At 40.3% G+C, this 24,879-nt stretch overlaps 1 protein-coding gene across 2 annotated transcripts in view; it reads right to left on the minus strand.

The window, feature by feature from the left end:
- Positions 1 to 222: 222 nt before the first annotated feature.
- FSD1L (fibronectin type III and SPRY domain containing 1 like) overlaps positions 223 to 24,879 on the minus strand; it is a 44,322-nt gene continuing 19,665 nt past the window's right edge. Inside the window, exons 1-14 of one of the 2 annotated variants that reach the window (XM_014883858.2) lie at positions 24,425 to 24,555; positions 20,023 to 20,118; positions 18,990 to 19,121; positions 18,359 to 18,460; positions 15,871 to 15,893; positions 12,792 to 12,913; positions 10,989 to 11,198; positions 10,563 to 10,661; positions 9,123 to 9,249; positions 7,415 to 7,447; positions 4,170 to 4,267; positions 3,508 to 3,759; positions 3,078 to 3,166; positions 223 to 1,693 (exon numbers count right to left, since the gene is read on the minus strand). In XM_014883858.2, the coding sequence (XP_014739344.1) occupies positions 1,574 to 1,693; positions 3,078 to 3,166; positions 3,508 to 3,759; positions 4,170 to 4,267; positions 7,415 to 7,447; positions 9,123 to 9,249; positions 10,563 to 10,661; positions 10,989 to 11,198; positions 12,792 to 12,913; positions 15,871 to 15,893; positions 18,359 to 18,460; positions 18,990 to 19,121; positions 20,023 to 20,118; positions 24,425 to 24,439 (1,518 nt within the window). In that variant the 5' untranslated portion in view covers positions 24,440 to 24,555 and the 3' untranslated portion in view covers positions 223 to 1,573. Of the gene's footprint in view, positions 1,694 to 3,077; positions 3,167 to 3,507; positions 3,760 to 4,169; positions 4,268 to 7,414; positions 7,448 to 9,122; positions 9,250 to 10,562; positions 10,662 to 10,988; positions 11,199 to 12,791; positions 12,914 to 15,870; positions 15,894 to 18,358; positions 18,461 to 18,989; positions 19,122 to 20,022; positions 20,119 to 24,424; positions 24,556 to 24,879 lie in introns of those variants that run through there. The other variant, XM_088155896.1, reaches the window with a different exon arrangement.

The following is a 24,879-nucleotide window of genomic DNA, read 5'->3' on the forward strand; positions in this document are numbered from 1 at the left end:
TGCAAAACTGAGTTTGTAGCAATTTATCCCCAAGAACTCCTAGTCAGGTGTCCATTGCAGTAAAATGGAAAGAGGAAATATTATACACAGAGTATTTGCATAACAGTAACATCCGCAGATAATGTGTGAAACAGATTCAGACACTGTTGACCAAGAACCACGTCACTTCTGAGTATCTTTGTCCCAAAGCCCAAGCAACAGAACAGGCAGAAGAAGGTACAGTTAAACTGGGAAATGTTTTGTACTTTCCTCTGCAAAAAGAGATTACAAGTTCACAATGCGAATAACTAAGAGATGCCCAAGTTCCAGATACAAAATAAATATTTAGGGCTCAGCCAACCTGTCAACTTCATGATTCCTCAAGAAAAATAACACTTTCCAGAACAGGTAATTACATGTCCTTGTTAATCTTTTCACTGAACATCAAAGCCAGTTTATTAGAATGTGCCTCAAGGAATTTCTCCTTCTCTTGAGAAATTGTGATGGACAGAAAGGAGCCATTGGTAATACTGAGGTTTAACATGATTAAATGTTCATGGTTTTATGGGCTAAAAGATACATGAAAGGAAAAAATTGTACTGGCCCAGCAGCAAATCAGCTAAATCATTATGGGCCATGAATTTTTAACATTTTCAGGTGATACCAGAAAACAATCTTCAGTTAGGAAACACCTGATTCAAGAGTGTACCTGAAAACTATTTATAGGCTCCACGGCTTGATTAGAGGGAAGAAAGCAGATTAAAAAAGCCTATAATAACCTGACAAGCTAGGATTTTCCACGAAGAATATAACATAATTTTTTTTTCTTTTTTTAGCTCTCCCATTACTATGAATCATTTGACTGCTTTTTTTTTTTCCAGGCTTGCAAATAGGAGTCAAGGTACTGGAACCTTTAAACATAATTTTCTAATGTAATTAGAATGCAATTAATATAAAGGTGACAAATGGGAGCCAATATCAATATACATGGCTTCAAAAAGGAGTTACCCATGGAAAACAGGAAGATTTTATACTACTGGGGGAAATAATCACAGCCTGCTCTTACTGTTTCTTACTAGGCCTACACATTCTTATAATATCCTTCTAAAACCATGCTGCTGTGGTACTTTGCCAGGCTAGGCCAGCAAATCAGTCTGTTTTCAAAATGCATCTCAGAAATCACAACTTCTAATGGGAAGCCTAGTAATAATTAAATACATAGTTAAGTAATTTGCATTAGGAGAGCTAAAAATTGTATTTGCTATATTCTTCATAGAAGAATAGCATCTGTAACAAAACTAATATTCAACTCTGTAACAAAATGCTTGAATACAGTATTAGAAAAGTACATAGTTACAGCTCTTGCTTTATCTTTTTTTTTTTAATAGGCAACAGTTCAGCTTTCTGACATTTTTCTGGATTCCCAGAACTGGTTCTTAACACTTTAGCCCCAGACCTTTACACTCTCAGTACCCAGGCCCTAAACAGCAGAAGGTAGCAAATCCAATAAAATCCAATGCTGACAAGCTTCTGTGAGTAGTAGCTACACAGTAAAACAAAAACATTCAGCAGTAGAAGTGTTGAACAGACATTACTAGGCAACATTATTTAGGCTGCTTGTTGAACCACCCAATCCATTTTCACTCTTCTGAAGAGTTTTCACGGCACTTGGCACCTGCAATCCCGTACTCACTGTGAGCCCACCACACCAGATCTGCAGAGGAAAAGAAAAAAAAATCTGCATTAGGACCCAAACACATCTCTCTCCTCCCATCCCACAATTAACTAGCACAAGCACAGCTGCACGTCTTCTGTCACAGAACTCCGTAAAACGTTGTAATCACAGACATTCTATTTTTTAAGTCCATGAAATCTAAGATACTTCACATACTATGCTTCATAACTAAGTTTATAACTAAGACGCAGTACTCAAATCACTTGCTCCTAACTAGAAAAATTCTTTGAAGGTCAACATGCCAGCAGCAAGTAGAGTGGCAATGAAAAGCAACTCTCTCACTATGCTCCACTAACTGAAAGCAGTGCTTATTTTTGCCATGTCACACTAAAGTTATGTCAGCATAAACATATTACCAAAAAAAATATTTGAGAAGCTTCAACAGCACAGACGCTGGTGACTTCTATTCTACACGTGAAAGAATGCTGTATTTTCATGTTTGTAAGTAAGTTTGAGAGCTGTAATTAAGTAGTTTGTCATTTTCACCTGTCCTGTTGAAAGAGTAAGGCTGCTGTGACTCTGTGAGGGGCTGGCTATGTGAGGTGCAGAGGGACATCCTGAATTTTGGCAAACAACTGTTTCCCCAGATGACTTGGGAAATGAATTTACATAAGTCAGTCTCTGCTACGCTAGGGAATGGCTAATACACGTATTCCAGTAGTTCTGAAGCTATTCTTTTCCACCTATGCTGAAAACGATCAGCAAGGCAAATGAACAGTCATGAAAAAATCTAGACCTGTTAAAATCCCAGGCCTAGACACCCTGCTCCCAAAGTGTGATGCACCTGATAGCACCTTACTACACATTTGAGGCCTCCGAATTTAGCTAAACAAACGACTTAAATCATAAAAGGAAAACTAATAGTAACTAATCCTTCTCCTGTGCATTTTGGGCAATGTCTGAACCTTTAACACTACAGAAAGTTGTTGCCAATTACCTTAGAGCAACAAAAAAGGTTATGCAGGGTACTGCACTGACTGGCAAGAAAATCCCACTGAGCTTTTAAAGATGTGAAAGCTGGAGACTTTTTTTTTTCCACTGGAAAGCATTGGGGTGCTGTTCTGTCCCGTGACACCTGCTCTGACAGCTCAGAGCATCCTGGACTGCCATCAGTTTGGATCAGTTATGGCAGTAGGCTCATCAACCACTCCAATGTGCTATTAATTTCCTATACACGAATTTAATTACTTCTGTTTACATAGCTGAGACGCCACTATAAGTACCACACAAAATCCAAAAGGAAAGAGTTGAACACTTTAAAAAATGACTAATCAGCCAAACCAAGTGCTTGCAGCTTCCTTCTTTAAAAAACAATTAAAACTGAATTCAGTGCTAGAAACAGCAAGATTTTATTGATACTGACCATGAAGCCTGGTAGCAATGGCTGGGTAAACTTTGTTCTGAAGGTGTGTAACAATGCCTTTGAGCTTGCATTATAAAATGAGAGCTGACCTAAGAGAGAGAGGCAGAGAGAGAGAACAAGTTGAAATTCAGCTTCAGCATAGTTTAAGCTAAGATGCTGTTGCTGTTAACTTGGATCAAAAAATGGCTTCTTTTCCAGGACACACTAAGAGCAGTCCACAAGAGTGAAAATTGACTATTTTCATCGAATTTCAGTACCTCTGTCACACAGATGAATTCAGGTCATTTGACATGACAAGCACTTAGGGTCTGTGCTGTCATGAAAGACCGGATCAGTCTGGAAGTAATGCACTTCTTCAGCCTTGGACTGCTCTAGCTTAACAGAAATAGCAAGTAACTGTTCTTACTAAATCTCCTAAAGTGAAATTTACCTCCATCAAAGTCGCAGTATACTCCTATTCTGTCTGGGACAGGTATATCTAGAGTCTTTGCTTTATTGTTATGCTTTGCTGAGAATGTGGTTTGCAGCCAGTTGTTGACATGGATGCACCAACTGGAATTAGTCTTTCCCAGCTGGTCAAACTTCCCCGGGTTTCTGTACGTTACTCCCACGCTGTAGGATTTGCAGTCCTTCTGGGCTCTCACTTCCCAGTAATGCTGTCCACTTTCAACAGCAGTGTCTCCTACCAACAGAAATATATTTAATTAAAACTGAGTGCAGTTAATTACAACTGAGTGTACCTTGCAGTGTTGCCTTATTAATAGGCACCAGTGACGTATTCTCTTTTTTAAGGTGAAGAAATCTGAACTATAAGGAATAAGAAATTTATACAATATAAAACAGAATAATGAGACTGTATTTACATTATGACAAGATATATTTAACACCAATTTATGTTTAAAAGCAGTGCATGTGAGTCACTAAGAACTCCGTAATACAAAGCAAAGTCGAAGACACAAAATTCTGGTGTTATATGGGCAAACTGATCCGGGCAGGGCGATGTTGAGTACACAGCCTTGAACAATCACAAACTTTCCCTCTGATTCTTACGTGATCTGCCCTTTCCTAACAGAGCAAACAAGTTCAGCTCACCTAGCACTGTGTAGGATTCACCAGCAAAGCGATCCCGGCCACCCCTCGCCGAGGCTCTAGGGCTGTTAGTGGATCTCTTCGGAGATGCTGTGCTGCTTCTAAAGGAGAGATCAACCACTCAAAACTTGGACACAGCCACAGAAATGCACACTCAGGTGTCCCCGAGTCCATCAGGTGCAAGAGACACACACAAACACTCTTGAAACGCATTAGTTGATGCCTCTAACAGCATGCATGCACAATGGCTGAGAGGGAAGAGGTGACAGAAGAAAACATACAGAATGTTGTAAAAAACAAAAGTTCAGAGGCAGCTGAGAACAGAAACGGGGGGGAAAAAAGCAGATGTGTGGCACATGGTTTGAATGAAACACTTCAGGATGGAGAATATTCTAATGAGCAATCATTTGCATAAAGGAATTATTTTAACCTAATGAGGTTTTCAAACATTTTTTTTAACCTCGGTTAGGCCCCCAGAAATAATTATCAATAATTTAACCATTAAACTGAGTAAGGGCTACTTGCAATATTCCTCAGTAGACAGAGAATCACATCTGATTACTACTTTAAAGGCAATCAATAGCAAAGAATTCTAACTTCTCAGAAATAGCTGTAAGTTTACAGCTTAATTTGATAAAAACCCAAAGTACAAAGCCAGTCTCTGAAATACACTTGAGAAGTAATTTTCAATTTCTCATCCTCTGGAGTCTATGACATATTAGCCTTGGAAGAAATACCACCTATAGAAGAGTTTTCTATCCATCTTCTCCTTCAGCTATGTGGGAAAGCTACTTTTGTGTCTATTAATACAGTGAAGTTCAGCTTGTTTTCTTTCCAATTAATTCATTCTTCTCAAAATCCATTCCAGAAAGGGTTAGGACATGTCCCTTTTTCCTAATACCATCACGAAAATGAAGTCACATGGGAATCAAAAGCTAAGTGATACTAAGCTGCCAGATGTAAAGATAATAAAATCTAGTTCATGACCAAGTTTGTTTTATTTTGTTTACAGAAGTCTACAAAAAAAAAATTACTCATGAAAAAGCTGTTTACTTGAGCATCACTATTTAACAGGTAACAGAAGACAAATATGCTTCCAAATTGCTCACAAGAGACACATGAAGGGGGTAAGTATATATTGTGCAGGTGCACCACATCAAGTGCTTTTGGATTTTGTAAATATGGGGGATGCTGCAATTTACTTACCAAAGGAAAAAGTTAGCAAGTGATAGCATGGAAAAAAAAAAAAAAAAGCAAAGCCAAGAATTAAAGCATAATTTCAGAGGGAGGCACTCTGCAGATTCCATCCTGCTTCATATGCATCAGATATCATCCACTCGCATTCTCAACAAATGCTGTTGAAGATTTTCTATTAAATCCAGTACAAATGGGCTATGCAGAAAGCAATGTAGCAATGTGGCCATTTAGAGAATCACACTAAGAAAAATGCAGCACTTTGCTAGAATTTTCTCAACGTTAAGAAAGCATTAAAAGCTTCTTGGTATCATTTACTTTGTTCAAGTCTGTAAATGGCCACTGCGTGTGCTTTGTCCTCTCAAAATTTAATAGCCTTTATCAGGTCAGAAAATTACGTTGACTATTTGACATAAAAGCTTCAAAAAACAGTTGCTCAGGCTTTTTTTCTTCCACAGTGCTTACATCTCCCTTTCAATGGAAGGCAGCAAATTTCATAGCAGAAAGTCAGTTTCCTGCCCGTTTTCCATTAGAGCACAGTCCTTATTAGCCAGCAACTGGCATATATCTTCCAATACTCAGTGGCCAGATATTCTTGTCTCATGGTTTAGGATTGTTGCCTACAGCACTGCAATTAGTCCCCATTTCCTCATCCATTTCAGAATATACTCCACACAGAATACATCCACACAGGATGTATTCTCTTCTGGAGAAGAAAGGTCAAGGAAGGAGATCAAAAATCGAGAGACTTTTTTCTGGTCTAAAATGAAAGATAATAAAGAATTTAGTTGCCACTGTGTATTTCTGACTCTTAAAATTGCACATTTTTTGTTCAAAGTAACTATACTTCAATTATTTTTCCCCCATCTCCAAATTTCCCCTCTAACACAGACATCTCACAGACGTTTTTAGGCGGGAAAAAAAGTCTCCTACAAGAGCAGAACTCACCTAAATCCCCTGCTAATAAAGGTCAGTCTGAGATGCACAATTGAACATATGACCATGTCCTTCTACCAAAGCAGAGCCAAGAACTAGGAAGCTCTTTACTGACAGCTACAAAGAGAGACCAGGAGTAACATCCCCTGAGCTGAGCAAGTAGGAGCATCTCCAAGATATTTTCATAAATTAGTTTGGCACAAGTTGTTATAATTTGTGTAGCAGACCAATTGAAACTGAATGGCTTTGAACGCTTATTTTGCTTTTTATGTAAGCTTTTCTTTACTTCTGATTTCGAATTAGAGACAGGTCCACCTGATAGATGAATACAGGGGAGTAAAACCCGTAAAAAATTAGGATCCTGGGTATTTCTTTTGGTCCCACAACTTCTAGATGAGCAAAACAGAGCAAGAGATCAAAAATGGGAAAAGTAATTTCTCAAAAAGGCGTTTCACTAGAAAAATAAGGAAAAAATGTGACACTAAAAAACTACAACTGCACAAAGAATAGGAGAATATTTTACCTACCTTTACATAGCTAAAAAAAAGAAAAAGAAAGGATTTCTCATTCAAACAATTGGTCTGCAATTGGAATGGCCATGAAGCTTTTAACTTATGCTTCATCCTCTTCAATCATGTAAAAACACTTCTTACCCTTTGTCTAGTAGCAGCTACAGCACAAGTTCAAAAGCAAAGAAGTTTTTGAGATGAAAATAATTTTTTGTTCTTATTTTTGAAAGTTTTCAGAAAGGAGATCTTTACCGTATTTGTAAAAAATGTACCAAAAGGTTAAGAAAACATCAATATGTCTGTAAATAACAGGGATCTTTGGATCAATACTAAAATACATGATGCCCTTCCAACCACTACAAATCAGGTTTCATACACATTAGAGTGAATCCTTCCAGAAAGACTCTTCCAGTCTTCCAGTCAGTAGAGAATACATACATAATCTCTATGAATCCGAATTAAACTGCAAAATAACTTCTAAATGCACATATGCACTGCCACTGATAAAGGCTATTAGATTTGTTTCTCATGACATCAAGCAAAGGAAAGTAGCACAGATTCCCAACAAAACTAGGTGCTAGATCCTAGGATTAAGAGGTATATTATCACCTTCTATTGCTCTTCAGCAGAGGATTCTGGCCACTGTCGACAGAAATAAGTAGTCATTAAAGAACTGTTCTATTACTACAGTAAACTATCCCCATTTTTAAAAATGCTAATAGAAGTTATTCTATCATGCTTCTGGCAATATATGCCTGTGTAGAATGCATTTGTTCATAATTTATCTCAAATTGTGAATATGGAAAACCAATAAACCGTGGCTGAGGGAGTAGCCAGCTGTGTGTAGTCTTTCCCACAGAGTATCCCCAAAACCCAAGAGGTGAGGTACCCTTGGAGCAGGGCCATGGCTTCTGTACAGATCCAGCTGAACACCAGGCTAACAGCAATCCAGGTGAGAGAAATCCACACAGCAGGACAGGCTGAGGGACACTCAAGGGAAGAACAGCTCTGCCGAACAGCCACTGAGAGTTTGGGAAGCAGAAGGTGACAACAACAGTGCCCTGTGCCCTCGTGGCAGAGGTGGACAGCCACACCCAGCCTGTAGCCCCAACACAAGCTGGGGAGCCCAAGGCAAGTGACTTCTCCTTTCCTTTTGGCAGCTGTCAGACTGACCCCGAAGCCCTCCTGTACCCAGGTCTGGACTCCTCAGATTTACACCCTGACATACCAGACATACCATGTCCAAGTCTGTGGAGAGCCAACATCACAGTTAAGGGTCTGGGGCACAGAAAGACAATTGGGTTTGCTCACTCTGAAGAGGACAAGAACCAACTGCTGTCTTTAATAAGGTAGCAGGAAAGGGAGCAGAGAAGATCAAACCAGGCTGTCCTCACAGGGACACTCCTCACAGATGGCTGAGAAGCACCTGGAGTTACTGCACCACAGGGAATTCCAGTCAGGTACCAGGATATTCCTCCCCTCCCATAACAGTGGCCTGAACAGAGGGCTAGCAAGTTAACACATTCTTCGTCCTTGGATATATTCAAGGCTCAGAGCGGACAAAGATAAACATTCTTCCAACTGTGTTTATCCAGCAACTCAGAATAGCAGACATCTAACAATTTACCAAGAGCTATGCTGAAGTTAAGTGCTTTTTCCGGATGAAAGCAGTATGTTTAGAGCTGCCACATCCACAAGTTATGTTTCATTATCCATTACTTTTTGCTGTCTGTTTTGTTTTATTACTATCTTTTCCCCTCCAATGAGGGTTTGAGATAAATTCAGAGACCACCTATATATAGCACCAATTTTATTTAACATTTTCTTTCTCAAAAGGGCAACTCCTTCCTTATTTTTATAGTGGAAATGCTGCCTATTCACCAGAACTGACCTGCAACACCAGTAAACACAGAATTACATCGGCTGCCTGTTCACATTTACCTTATCTACAGTCCTGGCATTACGTGGCAAGGTTTTGGTACCAGGAGAAGGAGAAACCAGAGAGCAGGTGGGTGGGCACCTGGTGTGTTGCCAAGGTCAGTCCACCACACCTACAGTTTAGCTCAGTATACTGAATGATACCTTAAAAAAATGCATTTTTAAAATAAATATTATTTAACAACTATGACATAATTCTTGCCCCTGCATCAGTGTGACAGAGGAAGGAAAATCAAAAAAATTAAATTTTTCCACAGAAACATTTCTGAATGAAAATTCCTTTCATATCCCACTGTCCCTAAGTGCTTGAATTCCCCCTGCCCTCTTCCTTTAACTGCCAGATGACATATGCCAGACACTTATAAAACAGAGTTCTTACCTGTTTTTATTTTCCTTCCCTTTTATTTTTTCTTGGCCTTTGCCTCCAGTGGGATCCCATTCAACATAAGTGTCTTCAACCTTCAAGTTCAGATGAGATGAAGTACTGTCCAAACTGAATACAAATGCTAGTCAAGACAAAATAGAAAACAGTGTAATGGTTACTCACAGGAAATGAGAGAAGCAGTAGTAAAATTGTCACAGTTTTACTGAGCATAATGGAAACACCAGCTTTTCAGTCAGACTTGGAATCAAAAACACAAGTACAACAGGCTGAATTTCCCAAATATATTAACAAACTGTTCTATAAATGTTCTAATACTATCAGATATTACAATCTGACCCTAAAAGAATGTATACTTGAGATTTTTAAGAGTTTGGAGCTCAAAAATGCACAAGCGTAAACAACAGTCAGGTTAAGCTGGAGGAAACTGATTTTCTCTGAGTTGATCATTAAAGAACCTGAACTAAGTGCTCACCCAGGAATAATGAAAATAATATGGGAAGCATGGTAACTGCCCAGACAATCAAAACAAGAATTACTTTTCTGGTACCAGAGTAGGGAATTATGTAGCTATTAAACAGATACCGTATCTGACAATGACTGTTGCTTAAAAGTATTCAAATAATTACAGAAAAGTTACCAGAATGCCTGTCAGCTCATTCAAATAGCATATAGCTTTACTCTTATGAAAAAAACATGCAAAAGGAACAGAATTTAAACTTGTATACATTTATATAGTTAATACCAGTCATTTTGCCCTTTACACCAGACTTGGATGTACATCAAACCTCAGGATCACTCTCTCACCTTAATAGCTAAGATTTGTGTTCTGTCACAAAACATCCCTTCCAAGAAATTTCTCTCAGTACATTTACAAAATTAAGTTAGGAAGCCACTCTAACAATTCTCAGATCAACTCACTTCTAACACCATGACTACACATCTCCAGCAATTTGAAGCTGCCAACTTTTTAAATGTTGACAGTGATTAGAAACTGCAGCTACAAAGTCAAGAAAGTCCTTTCCAGCACCTTCCACCTTCTAGCTACAGAATGCCGTGTCTGCCACTAATAACAGGATAATCACACCAACTGTTTAGATGCCCAAAGAGTCATCCACAACATTCATCCATCTTCTTGCTGTATGTTGGCATCATGCAGCAGCACATGGGTCTGTCACTCTACAGTTCAAAGCAACCAACGCCAACCTTTTGGAGAAACTGAAATTAACTGCCCCATTTTTAAAGGTCTGAATGCCAAAAGGGCAGCTTTGTGCCAATAAGCTTCTTAATTCTTTACAGTTGTTTCCCTTTCCACTCAGGAAGTGTTTCAGCAGGGCTCATGCAGAAGCAGACTGAACATAACAGGCTCATGTATGAAGGCAGAGAAGTTTAAGGATTTTCACCACAGAGAAGGTTTAGGAGTTTTTAAAATTTTACCTTTGGTTTCCAGAGTCACAGGATCGGAGTATTCACCTGCCACAGCTTTGTTGCAAGCTTGTACTCTAAGGTTCATATATTTTGTATCAAATTTCAGACCTACAAAGTGAATGTTTACAAATTTGAAATTGTGTTGATTACTGACAACTCCTACACGACTAAGATCTATCCCCTTGCAGCTGTCTTTCATTTATCTCAATCTGCAAAAAAATGCTTGAATACTGGTGTGAACTTTATTTAACACACAATTTTGATAAAGCCTCAAAGTAAAAATAAAAGACAGAACTACTATTGTACAAAGCACCCAAGACTGATGTGAAATAATGGCAGCTTCATTACATGCTGAAAAACGGGCATCTTGCATAATTTCTTAGCATAAAGACTAATATCAATATTCTTGGGTTTGAAGTATAAAAAAACCTTTACCTGATAATGTGTATTGAGTAGCTTTAATGTAGTCAACCACCTCCCAGTGCTGTTCCCCTTTTATTCGAGGGAGCCCATCAAAGTTGGTTTTCCTATACTCCAGCACAAAATGATCAATTCTACTGTCTTCCTCAGGCATTCTCCACGATATTGTTATGCAGTTGTCAGCGACCAGACATGCTGCTACGTCTATCTCTGGAGCTTTAGGGACTACAGAAAGACAAGCACACAGGTCAGTCTGAAGAAGAGAAGACTAGAGTAGAGTGGACTTGCAATTATGAACCTACATTTGGAATAAACACCACACAGGAAGAGCAAGAAGCAAACTTCTGTTCCTATGTTTGTGGAAGGTAAGTTCAGCTGCACCCCTCAAACAGCATCACTTATATTTATTTCCATCTCTAGACACTAATATTTTCCACTAGCTTCTCTTCAGTTACCCAGTTTTCTTTTCACCCCTTTGTCTTGAAAGGAAAGGGCAACAGTTCCTAAGGTCCACTAAACACTGAAGTTTTGTTTATAGGCAACAGAATTCTACTTCCAAGAGATCAAATCTTCAATCAATGGAAATCAATGGAAACTTCAATCTATGGAAAAAAAAATCTGAAAAAGAAGGCATTTACATACTATTTGAAGAGTCTAAAGGACATGCAAGGAAAACTTTTGTTGTAGGAAATTAGAAAGAAGTTTTATTGTTTTCTGTTTGAGCTTTTGGTGCCTGAGTAATTTGAAAGCATGGCACTACAGTATAAAAAGCAAGACTGATACCCAGACAGTCTCCTGTTTACAAATCAGAGGCCCAATTTAAATTCCCATATATTTGACAAGGAAAAATGTATAAGAAGGATCATACAAAATAATACCTTCATCTAGAAGAAAAGCTTTGTTCACGCTTGCTGTTAGATCTTTACACTCCCATTAAACAGGTGCACTGTGAAATGTAGGGCAGTGACTGACATCCAGAGTCCAAGACTAGAAGGTGAATTTCTGCCTGGACACTGCCAGCTGACCACTAGGAATAACACTGGTCATTTACTACACCTGCTACCCCATACTGTATCTGCAACACACAGGGCCGAAATGAAAACTGATGCTGCCAAGTCCTTAACAGATTTGGATTCATGACCTAGAGATGAAACAACTTTACATCCCTGCCAGCAGCATTCTTGTCAATATATCCTCAGTAACAGCCAAGGGCAAAGTGTTTTAAATAGGAAAGCAATGGCATTAAAAAGGCATGAAAGATACACACTGGTCTAATGCACCCAAGTTTACTGTCAAACAGATAGATTACAATAGATAGATTAATACACATTTTGTAATATGGCAGTATCACTGTACTAGTAGACTGTCCCTCTCCTGTATTTCAGACCATTTCACCACTCTTGCAAGCAATGTGTAAGTTTACAGTTCCACATGTAACACTCCTGCACATGAGCAGGACTATGGGGTGTCACTCAGGCTCACGCTGGCATGGACAGTCTTAAGAAACCTCAGGTAAATTCACAGAGTAGAGAGGAACTGACAATTCATGAAAAAACATGGTCCAGAAGACTCACTCACTTCTGAGATCAATACTGTTTTCCAAAATGCTGTCTTGTGTTGAAATTAGCATGATAAAACTAGAAAACTCTCATCCCCAAGGTATTCAATTTAACATACAATGAGTAAGAATGAGTTTAGGCACTCTGAAAAATTTGCTTAATAGTGTGCAAGAGGAACAATTTTCTTTAGTTTGGTCGGTTTCAATATAGCAAGCTGTTCAGGTAGCAACAGATTAAACTCTCTGGATACAGTTTTTACCTGGCAAAAACTTCACAGCTTGGAGCATGCGCTTTTCCAGGGCGAAGTCCACCATCATATGAGTCATACTGTCACTAACTTTTGGTTTCAGAGAGAGGCGGAATGCTGAAGCCACCGTGACACTAAAGCCAAAAAGCAGCATTAGCAAATGTATTTCACATTGTCAAGTCCTATATCCCATTTTCCAAAACAGCAATCAGACAATCTGTGTCACTGACGTCAAACTACCGATCAAAGATTAGAACATTTTTCTAACACATAACTGTTTACCGTTTAGCAAACTCAAAATAGAAAGTTTTGCTAATGTGACTGTCTCAGAGAAATGGTGTGAGCTACCAGCTGTTCCATATTACTAAGCAAATAAATACTAATGCAGTGACTACAGATGAGTTTAAGACTTTTTACTAGTGACAAAAAATCTGGATAAGAAACAAAATTTCCATAATTTCACATAAATTCAGCAAGTATGAAAAGTCTGAAGTAGTGTAGACTCACGATCAGGTTTAAGCATTTCTAAACAGCAATTAACAAGCTGACTATGCTGATTTTATATCTATCCTTATCAAAGGATGAAGAGTTTTTTCAAGGTGCAGATTAGAAGATGCAAGCACCAGGCCAGTTCTGTAAGATATATTGAACACTAAAGAACACTAAGGAATGCAGAGTCCTGCAGCTGGGCAGGAATAACCACAAGCACCAGCACAGGCCAGGGTGATCTGCTGGCAAACAGCTCTGCAGAGAAGGTCCTGGGGGACAAACAGCTGTCCCTGAGCCAGCAGAGTGTCCTGGGGACAAGAAGGCCAATGGGATCCTGGAGTGCACTTGGAAGGCCATTGCTGGGAGGTCAGGGAGGGATCCTGCCCCTCTGCCCAGCCCTGGAAGGCATCTCTGCAGTGCCCAGCTCTGGGCTCCTCAGGGCACGAGGGACACACAACCCCTGGAGCTGGTCCAGCAAAGGCTATGGAGGTGAGGAAGGGCCTGGAGCATCTCCCTCATGAGGAAAGGCTGAGGGAGCTGGGGCTGTCCAGCCTGGAGAGGAACCCCAGTTGAGAGGGATCCTCATCCCTATCTGTCCCTGTGTGTCCCCGTGTGTCCCCGTGTGCAGGGAAGGGCAGGGCAGGGCCCAGGCTCTGCTCCGGGACCCAGCAATGGCACCAGAGCCACAGGCAGGGACTGAGCCCAGGGACTTCCACCTGAACATGAGGAAGAACTTCTTCCTTGTGCAGTGACCATGTGTCCTGGTCCACCATGCACTGAACACATTACCCAGAGAGGCTGGGGAGTTTCTCTCACTGGAGATATTCCAGAGCCTGGACACAATCCCGTGCCGTGTGCTCTGGGATGACCCTGCTGCAGCCGGGAGGTGGGACCAGATGATCCACTGAGCTCCCTTCCAACCTGACCCATCCTGGGATTCTGTGAAGCACAGCTCCCATTTCCACTCCTGAAATCTTAGCTGAATACTGTTATGAACACTCCCAAGCCATTTTTGTACTTCAACTACACCACCAAAAAAAACCAAAAAAACCCAAGGCTCTCACATAATTTTCTAACTCCCTCTAGGCAGGCCATGCAGCAGATTCTGAATAACGTCGATTCAGAGATCACAACTCCTTTAAAAAGGGTTCTCAACTACAAAGTAATATATATGCCACAAAAGTCAGCTGCCAACACCTGAATCCATTTTACACCCACTGATGGGTGGCACTTTTAAAACACCTAATGCATATCCCTCCCTGCACTCCAGCAATATGCAAGAAATTGTATACTAACCACAGATATATCAAAGAACACTGAAAAACAAAAAAAATCCAGTAGTGGGGAAGGAGGAGAAATGCAAAGTTTAATATTAAAGATATATGCAGGTCAGGAGTCGTGAGCTCTGCAATTTTGGGATTACTGCTATTATGAGACTGAGCTGAACGCCATGGAAGACAATTCAGTTGATTTCCCAAGACAGAGCTCATGTTCTGAAATTCAGTATGGGCTGCCTAGCACATCAGTGTTCAGCCAGATGGGTAGAGAAAATCCCTCCTTAAGGAAGACTAATCCTCTGATTAGCAGCAAGAGAACACCAGGGAACAGTGGGCTTCAGACAGCTTTTTAACTTCTGCTCAGAAACCAGTCTTGGACAGAGAACCACGAAGGATGTGGTGATAATTTCAAGTAACCAGAAGAGGATGCTTATTACTGACAGAAAGTATTAGAGTCCCATCACTGACACTATCCACTCTCCCTCTGACCTGTTAAGGATACTAAATCTTTACCTTTGGAAAAGCAAAGATTAATTTAACTCTAACAATTACTCATTTTGCACAGAAGTTCAGAGAATTTAGTAAATCAGAGAATTCACTGTAGGACTTGTAAATTTAAACCCAACCTATTTCGTCCACAAAGGCAACAACATCCTTGAGCTGCTTCTCAAAGTATTATGTACATCACAGAAGGTTTTCTGAACCAGAAGGCCATACTCTTGAAATAGAGTTAACATTCTTCAAGTAATGAAAAATGGCCTTAGTATTGATTTTGAAACAGCAAAGTTTTACTTTTTAAACAATTGTTCAATAAAAAGCTACCAGACATAATAATTTCATGATCACAAGTGTCACCAGAAGTATTTAAACAGCTATGAGACTTTTTTATATTCTGCAGGAAAATTAGGTAGCAAAAGTCTTCAAATGCTTGAAAAACAAAAAACCAACAAGATTCTCTCAACTCAAAGGGGCAGAGTCAGCTTGACACAGCATTAAATTTCAGCCATGAAGTATTAATAAGCTTATTAACAGTAATAATTAAATACATATATATTCAAAGACATAATAATTACAGCAGCAGCTGATGCAGAGCTCCACTTCCCTGCATCAAAAACATCTTTTTATTTAAAGTTATGAAAAGCCAGTAAAAACCCTACATGAGCAGCACAGAAATTTTTAGTTTCCTCTCAGAAGTTGGGATAACTAACATTTTAGAAAAGAGTCCATGAATTTGATTAAAGCTGACTATGGCCCTTTCACAGTAAATGCATTTTCAAGGATAAGATTAATGCAAAGACACAAAAGTGATAGATTTTGTACTGTACCTATCTTTGATCTGTCTGGCAGCCTTGATGCATGTCAGGGAGAAGAGAGAGAAAGTAGTTAGTATCTCCATGCAAGTACCAATGGCAGCAACATGCAGGAAGGCCAAGAACAATCTCTACTGCATTGCTCAGATTTGAAGTTCAAAACGAGTTTAACATTTTCCCCAAAAATAAACTGTCCTGTGAAGCATGTTAATAGCATGGGTTAGCACAGCAACACTGTAACATCTGGGGGAAAAAAACAACAAACCTGATTTCCAGAACCACACCAAACCAACTCCAAATTACTCAACTTTCTGAGTGTGACTTGGTATTTTCAGATTTTCCTGAATCAGTTAGAGTTACTCTCCATGGGTTTTTAAAAGAGCTACAGGACCAAGCCAACAACATTTAACTGCCATGGTATTTTCTGTGAAACTAAGAAGTGCTTATTAGTGGCATATAACCATGCCTGACTTGCTGAACACTACACACCACAGGATGAATGCCCTGATAAATAAGAAAAAAATAGTACTTATTCTAATTTTTCCTCTGAAAGTTAGGAAGTGTTGTTGGAAAAGTATAATAGAAGACTCTGTATCTCAGCATTCAAAAATGACAGCAAGTAGTTATTCTCAAATAATAACGCTGGAGCAGATGTAGAAGTGATGACATTTAAAAGATAAACATCAACGGGTATGTGGAAAGAAAAGTCTCTCTCCTTCACCAAAAGGAGCTGCAAACCTAAGCCAAAATATTATTGTGGAAGTAGTGAGGGCTTGGCTGTGTCTGTTGAAGTCTTCCTTCAAAACTGCTCCTTGATCCAGCTGCTAATTCAGCTGAATTATTTTCCCTCTCAAAGAGAAAATAATCATCAGGCAGCTTCCCAGTTGAACTCAAAAGTGGAGAGCTCCCCAATTTTTCACTAAATACAAATCACACTGAAAAAAATAAATAGGAAATCAGGCTGTCCCTGCTATAAAACCGATTACATATTCCTTAAGTGGGAAGCAGAAAAAGACCCAAGCCAAGTGTTTAGAAGTAATTTAGCTTAAGAGGTAGCTTTGGTTTTCCTCAAAACAAAGTTATTGTAGGAACTACTGACTGATTTTCCTACATGACATAAAACAGAGATACTTCCCAACAAAATCCTTTCGTTTAATCTGCATGCCTTGTGAAATATGAGGTAGCCAGGACTCAACATCTTCTGAAGGACAGTCCCAGCTTAACTTCACTGACTTTAGTTTGTTTCCAGGACAGAGAAGGATCAGCCCATCCCAGAGGAGCTGCCTAGCAGTGTCTGATCACATCCTACCTAAACACTGAACCCTCCTGCAATTTTTCACTCGTGTTCTTTTGACATCCAGGTAAAACAACTCCGAGAATAAACTCAAAAAAAAAAAAAATACGTAGGGAAAATAATTAAAATAATCTTAAGCTAGGTGCTCCTGAGCTGATTTACTGGAGTATCCAAAGAAAATTTGTCAATATACAAGAGTCAGGGCTGGAGCTGCCCCTTCAGGACCACTTGCTATTCCTGCCTAACAGAATTAGCTGCCTTATAGCCAAGGCAATATTACCTTAAAATGTCATCCCCAAATGCACAAGTGTAATACCAGTATCAAATCCTACATATTACAGCTCACTGAATTGGATTTCAGTATCTTAATCTTCAGACTCCAAATCTGAAGACGTTTCCCCCCAGCAAATGCTCAGACAGCTTTCCTTGGTGTATTTGATTGGGGAAAAAAGCATTAGGGAGATCTGAAATAGAACAACTTCCAAGAAAGTCAAAGCTGCATTTTGCAGAGTTCAAGAGCCAACTTAATTTTTTGCTACAAGGCAGAAAGCACAACTCCAGCTGAAGAAAACACTGCTTAGGAATTGCTGCTCTTTGAGGCAAATAAATCAAAGCTGACACCCAGAAAACATGACAGCACACAAACATGCAGCCAAAGGTAAAACTGACACAGGAAGAGAGCCTTCCCCCTTGCTCTTTTAAACTGATTTGTGTCCTTCTCCTGTTAAAATGTGGAGAGAAAAAAAGTAATTTGGCCTTGGATTTGGTGCGGCTGATCCCACTCCTACCACCGGATTACTGTAGCAAGCATTAGTGTACTGATTCAGTGGATATGTGGAACTGTTTCCTTAATTTACAAGTATATTCTTCCAGTTAGATACATGTTACTTCACCCTCCCTTTCTGGGGTCATCCATGAAAGTTTGATTAACAGTGACAGTTGTCCAGCAGAAGGCATTGTATTCCCTCCCCATCACCCTAAATAAGAAAAAGCCAACCTGTTTCATCAGAAATTGCATAAAACTTCAGGACTACAATGTTTAACTTGGCTTTTCAGCTGGGCAATAACTGCATTTTTAATATGCCTGTCTATCCTCACTCTAAGTACACCTGGTAAGGTTGCAATGTCCAGGAGAGTAATGCAAAGAGTATTTCAAATCGAGAGAGATGTCAACACCTGCCTCACACACATCTAGTGAATGTTTTCTACCTCTAAGAGCTCCACAGGGTTCTTTATGTCCAGTGACTGCACAGCAAGTTCCAGCAGCTCTTCTGAGCCTTCCAGAGCACGGCTGCACTGGCTCAGCTGATCCTAGAGCAAAACCAGAAAGAATAATGTGATGTACTCCCATTAAAACAGAGCAGTTTGTGAGGCACCAGTCCTAGGAACTACATGGATTTGTTATGCATTTGTGACAACTTATTCCCTTATATAACCAAGGCCTCTGACAGTGCCCTAACTTCTCTGTGTTTGACAAGTGCACAGTGATACTTGGCACATCCCACAACTCCAAGGGGGGAAAAACTGACGTCTGACTTAAAAGCCAGATTTAATTTCAACACCCTGCTTCCCCCAGATTCAGGGTTTCAGAAAGCAGAGAAATAAATACTTATATTCATGTGCACTACAATTTCTATTTACGGGACTGCACTTCATCACTGAATGACACTGTGGCAATAGCCTTGAAAAAGGCAGTGACTTTACCAGCTCTGGAACTGTGACAAGACAATCCTGAAAATCAATACTGCTGTGTAACAAATAGGAATAGCATAACAAGAACAGAGGAAGTTTAAAAATGCTTCTGTGCAGCTGCAAAATTTTTCTGGAGTTATTTATTTACCTTCAGAGCTTGAATTTTACGAGCCTCTTCTTGCTGAATAGTGTTGGCCATGCTCCCCTTCATCTCATGCAGCACAGAATACAGACCATCAAATTCCTCATCTAGCTCGCTGATGGCATTAGAAGAGTTTACCTGAGAGGAGAATTGAAAATGCTGTTTACACTGGAAACAATGCAAAGAAGTTGAAAGTCACATAATTCCCCACACATGTTTTGCCATGACCACTTGTAGCTTGTGACTGTTTCTCAGCTTATCAAAAAAGGAAAAAATATTAGGAATGATCAGTCTCCTAAGCAGACTCTACATCAAGACACTGAATGCTGCAATGTGTGAAAATTCCATGATACTCAAACTTGCACAAATCCAGCACACTTGGCAACTTTGGTCCTGCCAAAAGCCTCGATTTTCCTCACACAATTGTACATGGATTGCTAGATGTTTGGAAGGAGGAAGTTACTCAGTTCCAAATAAAAATATTTCATTTGATGCTAAAAACTGCACTCAAGAAGGCAATTTAAAGATCTGCTGGATAATCTCTATATCTGCAGCCAATCTGCTCAGCTTTGGGATGAAACTACTTGTGACTGATTGACAGGCAGAAGGAACCTAAACCTCATCCTCATGCAGATGCTCTAACAACATCATCTAACTCTAACCTTGAGCCCAACAATTTGAAACTGCTGAAAAGAGAAAGACTAAAGAATTCTCTCAAGTATCATTTTTCAGTCCACCAAACAGAGCAGCAGTCTGAAAATACAGATTATTTCCCACTAACTGGAGTCTCAGATCTTGCATCAGATAAAGGTTCTTTCCCACACAAAGTTCTACAAAACCTCTTCACACAAAAGGCAAGACCACCACACCTGTCATCTAGAGGCAGACCTAAAATACAAAACGTTTTTCTATCTAGTTCCAGCATGATGTATTTTGAGCTGGATTCTTATAGCCCATGCTTTAGACACTACTACTTTTTGTTTGAGACTAACAAAAGTGTCCCCCTCTCAGATTCAAGCCATGAACCTAAAATAAATACCTGAACATTTGATATTGTATGGTTCAGCATGTCAATGAAGTTGTGAATTTCATCATTTTTGTTCACTAGAGTACTGACAATCCTTTGCAGAGTCTCCTAGAATTACAAAAACAAGCAAGAGAAGTTGTAAAAAAATGATCTTGCAATTTGTTTTCAAATCATCACCATTTCAACATCCATGAAAATTCATCACAGACATTGCAGCTGCAACAAATTCAGTTCTGACGGGATCAGGAAAAGCATTTTCCCAGGACAGAGAAAGAATATTAAACCTCTAGGAAGCATTCCACCAAATTAAAGATCTCCAGGTGTTAGTTTGAGAGAAATCAAGAACCTGCTTTAAGATACCCCACTGTTTCACACGTTTTTCTACATGAGTCACCTTCATCAAAATACCCAGTGGCACCACAGCTTCTCCAGATGATAAAGCTGGTGCTTGTGCAGCCAGAGAACTAATAAAGAAAATTTTAAAAGCTGGTAAAAGGAAACCCAGAAGAAAAACTGAGATTTCCTCACATCAAAGGAAGCTAGTGAGAAATAGCCACGCTGACAGTTTATTCTATATGCAGAATAAATCTGTAAAAGTGATTTGTAAACATATTCCACAAGGGGGAAAATATTTGCGTGAGTAATTTCTATATTCCAATTAAAAGTGACCTCAAAGAGGAAAGCTTACTGACAATTGATAAAGAGAACCATGGTTATTCATGATATGCATCCCAGCTGTTCAAAAAGCAGTAGATTCAGCTTACAAAACACATACCAAGCCAGCAAAAGTATTAAAATACACCAAAACTTATTTCAAATTAAGTAAGACCACCAAATCTAATTTTGTTCAGCAGCTAGTCACGTAGTCTAAGAATTTGACAAACACACATTAATGTTTGATACTTAATTTTAAGTCAAGTTTTATCAATCAAGAATTTTAAGTAAAGACTTAGAGTTTCAATTGCTCATTCTAATATTGTTACTTGATAAATTTTAGGAAATCAAGGCAATGAGAGATAATAAAATACATCTTGGAAACAGCCAGACCACCAAAGTGATGTTGCAGAAGTCTCTCCCAGAAGCAATTTCTTAATAACCACGTACTACCTAGATCACATTTGTTTGCTAAAAAGCAAGAAAAATGTTTTTATCCTTTCACAACACCCACAGTGAACCTCAACACTAAACCAGATCTAAAGAACCTCTCCACTAGTCCCAAGCTGGGCTCCTTTCTTTTTCTTTTGACCCCTTCCCAGATAGTTTCCAACAAATCTGCAACAAGTTATTTAGGGGTACTCCAGCTCCCTGCCTGTTTAATAGTGTCATATTCAGGAAGTTAAACCATGAGTAGAAAGAACAAATTTTAGTGGTTTTACCACTTTTTACAGGTGTTGATGGTGTTCCATACATAGGTAACACAGCAGACAGCAATGACTCAGGTCTGGACTCTGGGGGAACAGAAACAACACCTTGGCTTCTCTGAGAAACAGAGGAAAACAAAATCTTGACCACTTCATTACTGAACCTTCTCCTGGTGAAAAATGAGCACGTTTGAAGGCAATTCTGTACACATCAGAATGCCAGATGAATAGCCATTGTCCAGCCAGCTACTTCTGCATTCACCACTGACCAAAGGCAATTGTTTTCACAGGCCTGATAGTGTGGAGATAAGCTTTAGATCCTATGAGCACAACTGTCAATTTGGATGAACACGGAAAACTCACAATCCTCTTTCAGCACGGATCTTAGGGCTTACTCAGCTGCAACACACGGGGGAAAAGTGTTCTTGTGTGCAGTGCTGAACAGTGCTGCTTGGTTTTATAGCTACATCCTGGTTAAAGCAAAATATCTACATGTGAGGAACATTTAAAAGGCCTTTACACACCAACTGCAAGCCAGCTATAAAACAAGATTTTCACCTAAAGTTACATTTAACTGACTAAATGTGAGTGGGTATGGCTCTTTTTAAGTAAGCTACCAATTTCTCTGTTAAAAAAATTCAACCGGGTTTAGTGAAATTTTAATGAGTTTGAATGCCCTTTAAAACAGTGTTTTTCTAAAACACCAATGCACAAGCCACCAGAAGAAAAAAGGCAGCTTTTAGGAACCACTGTCTTATTCTACTTTCCAACAAAATTTTCTCATCACTAATATACAATAAATAGATTTTCTTCCAGATATACCATACATGCCAAATTTAAAAACATGCTGCCATGTTGCCATTTCTTCCTTTAAGGAGTATTTCTGGAAATTCAGTGCAATTTCACAGAACAAAGAGTTCTAGAAAAATTACCAATGTAAGCAGCAGATGAGGCCTACATTCTACATTTGCTTATAAAAGAATTTCAATAGCACTAAGCCCAGTAAAGTTTCTTGGTATTTCTGCACTAAAGAAAACTAATTCTATTGCCCACTGATGAATGCAATATTTCATGGAATTCTATTACAAGCAATTTTCTTTGACCTCTATGTGAGGTCAGTTTCAAATGGTTTTTCAAAGCATTATGAAATGTTTATTACAGAGGTAATTTTTGCTTCTTTCAGTGAGTGTCATGCTGCCCTTTCTTTCTGTGTCCTAATCTTACTCTCTGAATCTAATGCACTTTGCTGGGGAAAAAGAAGAAAAAAAGAAACAAACATGCCACTGGAAAAGCAAGAGTGTGGATGAGCGAAGGATGAAGAGTAGAAAAGGACAGGAAAAAGAAAGGGATGCCCTACAACATGTAGTCTGTAGTCTTGCCAGGTAGATAAAAACAGAATGCCCACCTTTGAATAGTAAGTAACTAACATGACTTGGCACCTCTTGAAGCAGACAGGCACCTCATAAAAACTAAATTTTAATAAATTAAACAATCATGGCACTTCTGCATAAGAAGCAAGTTACAAAGTTGCTCAAGATCATACTGAAGACTCATGAGCTGACTGCATGCAGAACGGTTTCTGAAGCAGCCCTAGGCCTAGGACAAAATCACGAGACATTATAACCTTCATATCCAGATCAAATTTCAAGGAGGACATGTTCACTTAGTTTCCATTAATTTAAACTCCTGCACTTGTCAACACAGTGAAGTTGCCAGAGTTTGGAGAACTTTGTACAGTACAGGTGACACTACCAAATTATTCTACCAAACATTACCAATTTCTCTACCAAATTGGTAGATAAAGTACTGTAAAATACAAGATCTACTGCAGTTTTACTGCTGTATTCAGAACCTCTGGAATTCAAATACAATCAGTGACCCCACTCTGAAACATCCACCTAGAGCACCCATAGCAGGGGCAGCCCCCATTTACTCCTCCTCCAGAGGGAAAAAAGCTCACATAGAGCAGGTAAAGACAGACTGACCCAAATTGACAGAGTTTCTTCCAGAAGCACACTTCTTATGGCATTTCACATCTCACCTTCCAATGCACACTTTCAGAGATATTAGCTGCTTCTGCTATTAGCATAAATAATTTTTATGTAAAATAAGTTACACAGAATTACAGTGTTTTGTGATTTAGGATGTTTGCTTAGGATGAAGACCTGGGTTTGCTGAAGCCTTGGGCTGCCCACTGTTCACTCACAGCAAGGTCTGTTGTGGCGGGGATACAGTTAATTTCCTCAGTAATTTCCAGTAACTCCTACAGTGCTGGGGCTTGGCTTTAGCAAGAGAAAATTACACTGATCTGTACATTTCAAGCCATTATCATCACCAAATTACTCAGGCCACACACACACAAAAGAAAAGCACAGTGTCCACAGAACACAGAAAGAGAAGCCCTTCAGCAACCATGGACTGGAAGCCAAGAGTCTGGGTCACAACTTTTTGTAGGGGGGTATCTGTTCAAGAACGCCCCAGCGCTTGGGTAGGCGCTCCCCGAGGGGTTTGATGGCAAGCGAGGGAAGGAGGAAATTACAGGGCAGCAACCACAGGAGGAAAAAAACCAAAAAAAACAACAAACCACAGCCAAAAAAAAAAACCCCAGAAAACCAAACCAGAACAAAAAAGCAGCGAAAAAAATCCCCAACAAAACCCTTTTATGCGTTAGCTCCCTTCAACACTGGATTACATCAATGGCAAACAGAAGGGCTTATGGACGCACCATAATTACTTATGACAGGAATACACAGAGTGAAAGAGCTCTACAACCGCTAGAGCACTTCATTCCAGAACCGCGGAATAGCCAGGGCTGGAAGGGATGAGTCCAACCCCCACGGCAGAGCAGGCTCACAAGGAGCAGGTGACACCGGAACGTCTCCAGAAAGAGACGGCCACATCCAGGAGGAAAGCGGACCCGGGATCCCCCAGAACTCCGCCAGCATCCCTTCCCCGCGCCGCCCCTCTTCCCAGGCCGAGCGCCGGGAATCTCCGGGGAAACGCCCCGCCAGCCTCCCCGAGCGGCCCGCAGCCGCTGCCCCGCAGGGACTCACCCGCTCCTCGTCCATGCCTGCGGGCGCGGTGCGGCAGGGCCGCCGCGATGCGGGGCGCGGGACGCGGGACGCGGGATACGGGGCGCGCTCCCGGCGCCGCCGCTCCCGCGGGATAAGCGCCCGCGCCGCCCCGCCCCGCCCCGCGCGCACCGGGCCTGCGCGCGCCTGCGCGCCCGCCGCCGCTCTTCGGCCGCAGGTTCGAATCCCGGTCCCGGCTCCGGCCGCGGCCCGGGCCGTGGGCGGCGGGGATCGTGCTGTTCCTTTCGCCCCGAGACGGCATCTCATCGATCCATGTAAATACCTCCAATCCATATGAAAACCTCCAGACTCGTCTTGGTGGTGCCCAGTTGTCGTTGTTGCGGTGGACACAGTACAACTCAGAAGGCTAATATCGGTTTATTACAACAGGCGGATGTCTTTTATACCCTCTACAAAGTTTACGTTTTAGTCATTGG

This window comes from Sturnus vulgaris, chromosome Z (assembly GCF_052056855.1).
Source record: "Sturnus vulgaris isolate bStuVul1 chromosome Z, bStuVul1.hap1, whole genome shotgun sequence".
Taxonomy (NCBI): domain Eukaryota; kingdom Metazoa; phylum Chordata; class Aves; order Passeriformes; family Sturnidae; genus Sturnus; species Sturnus vulgaris.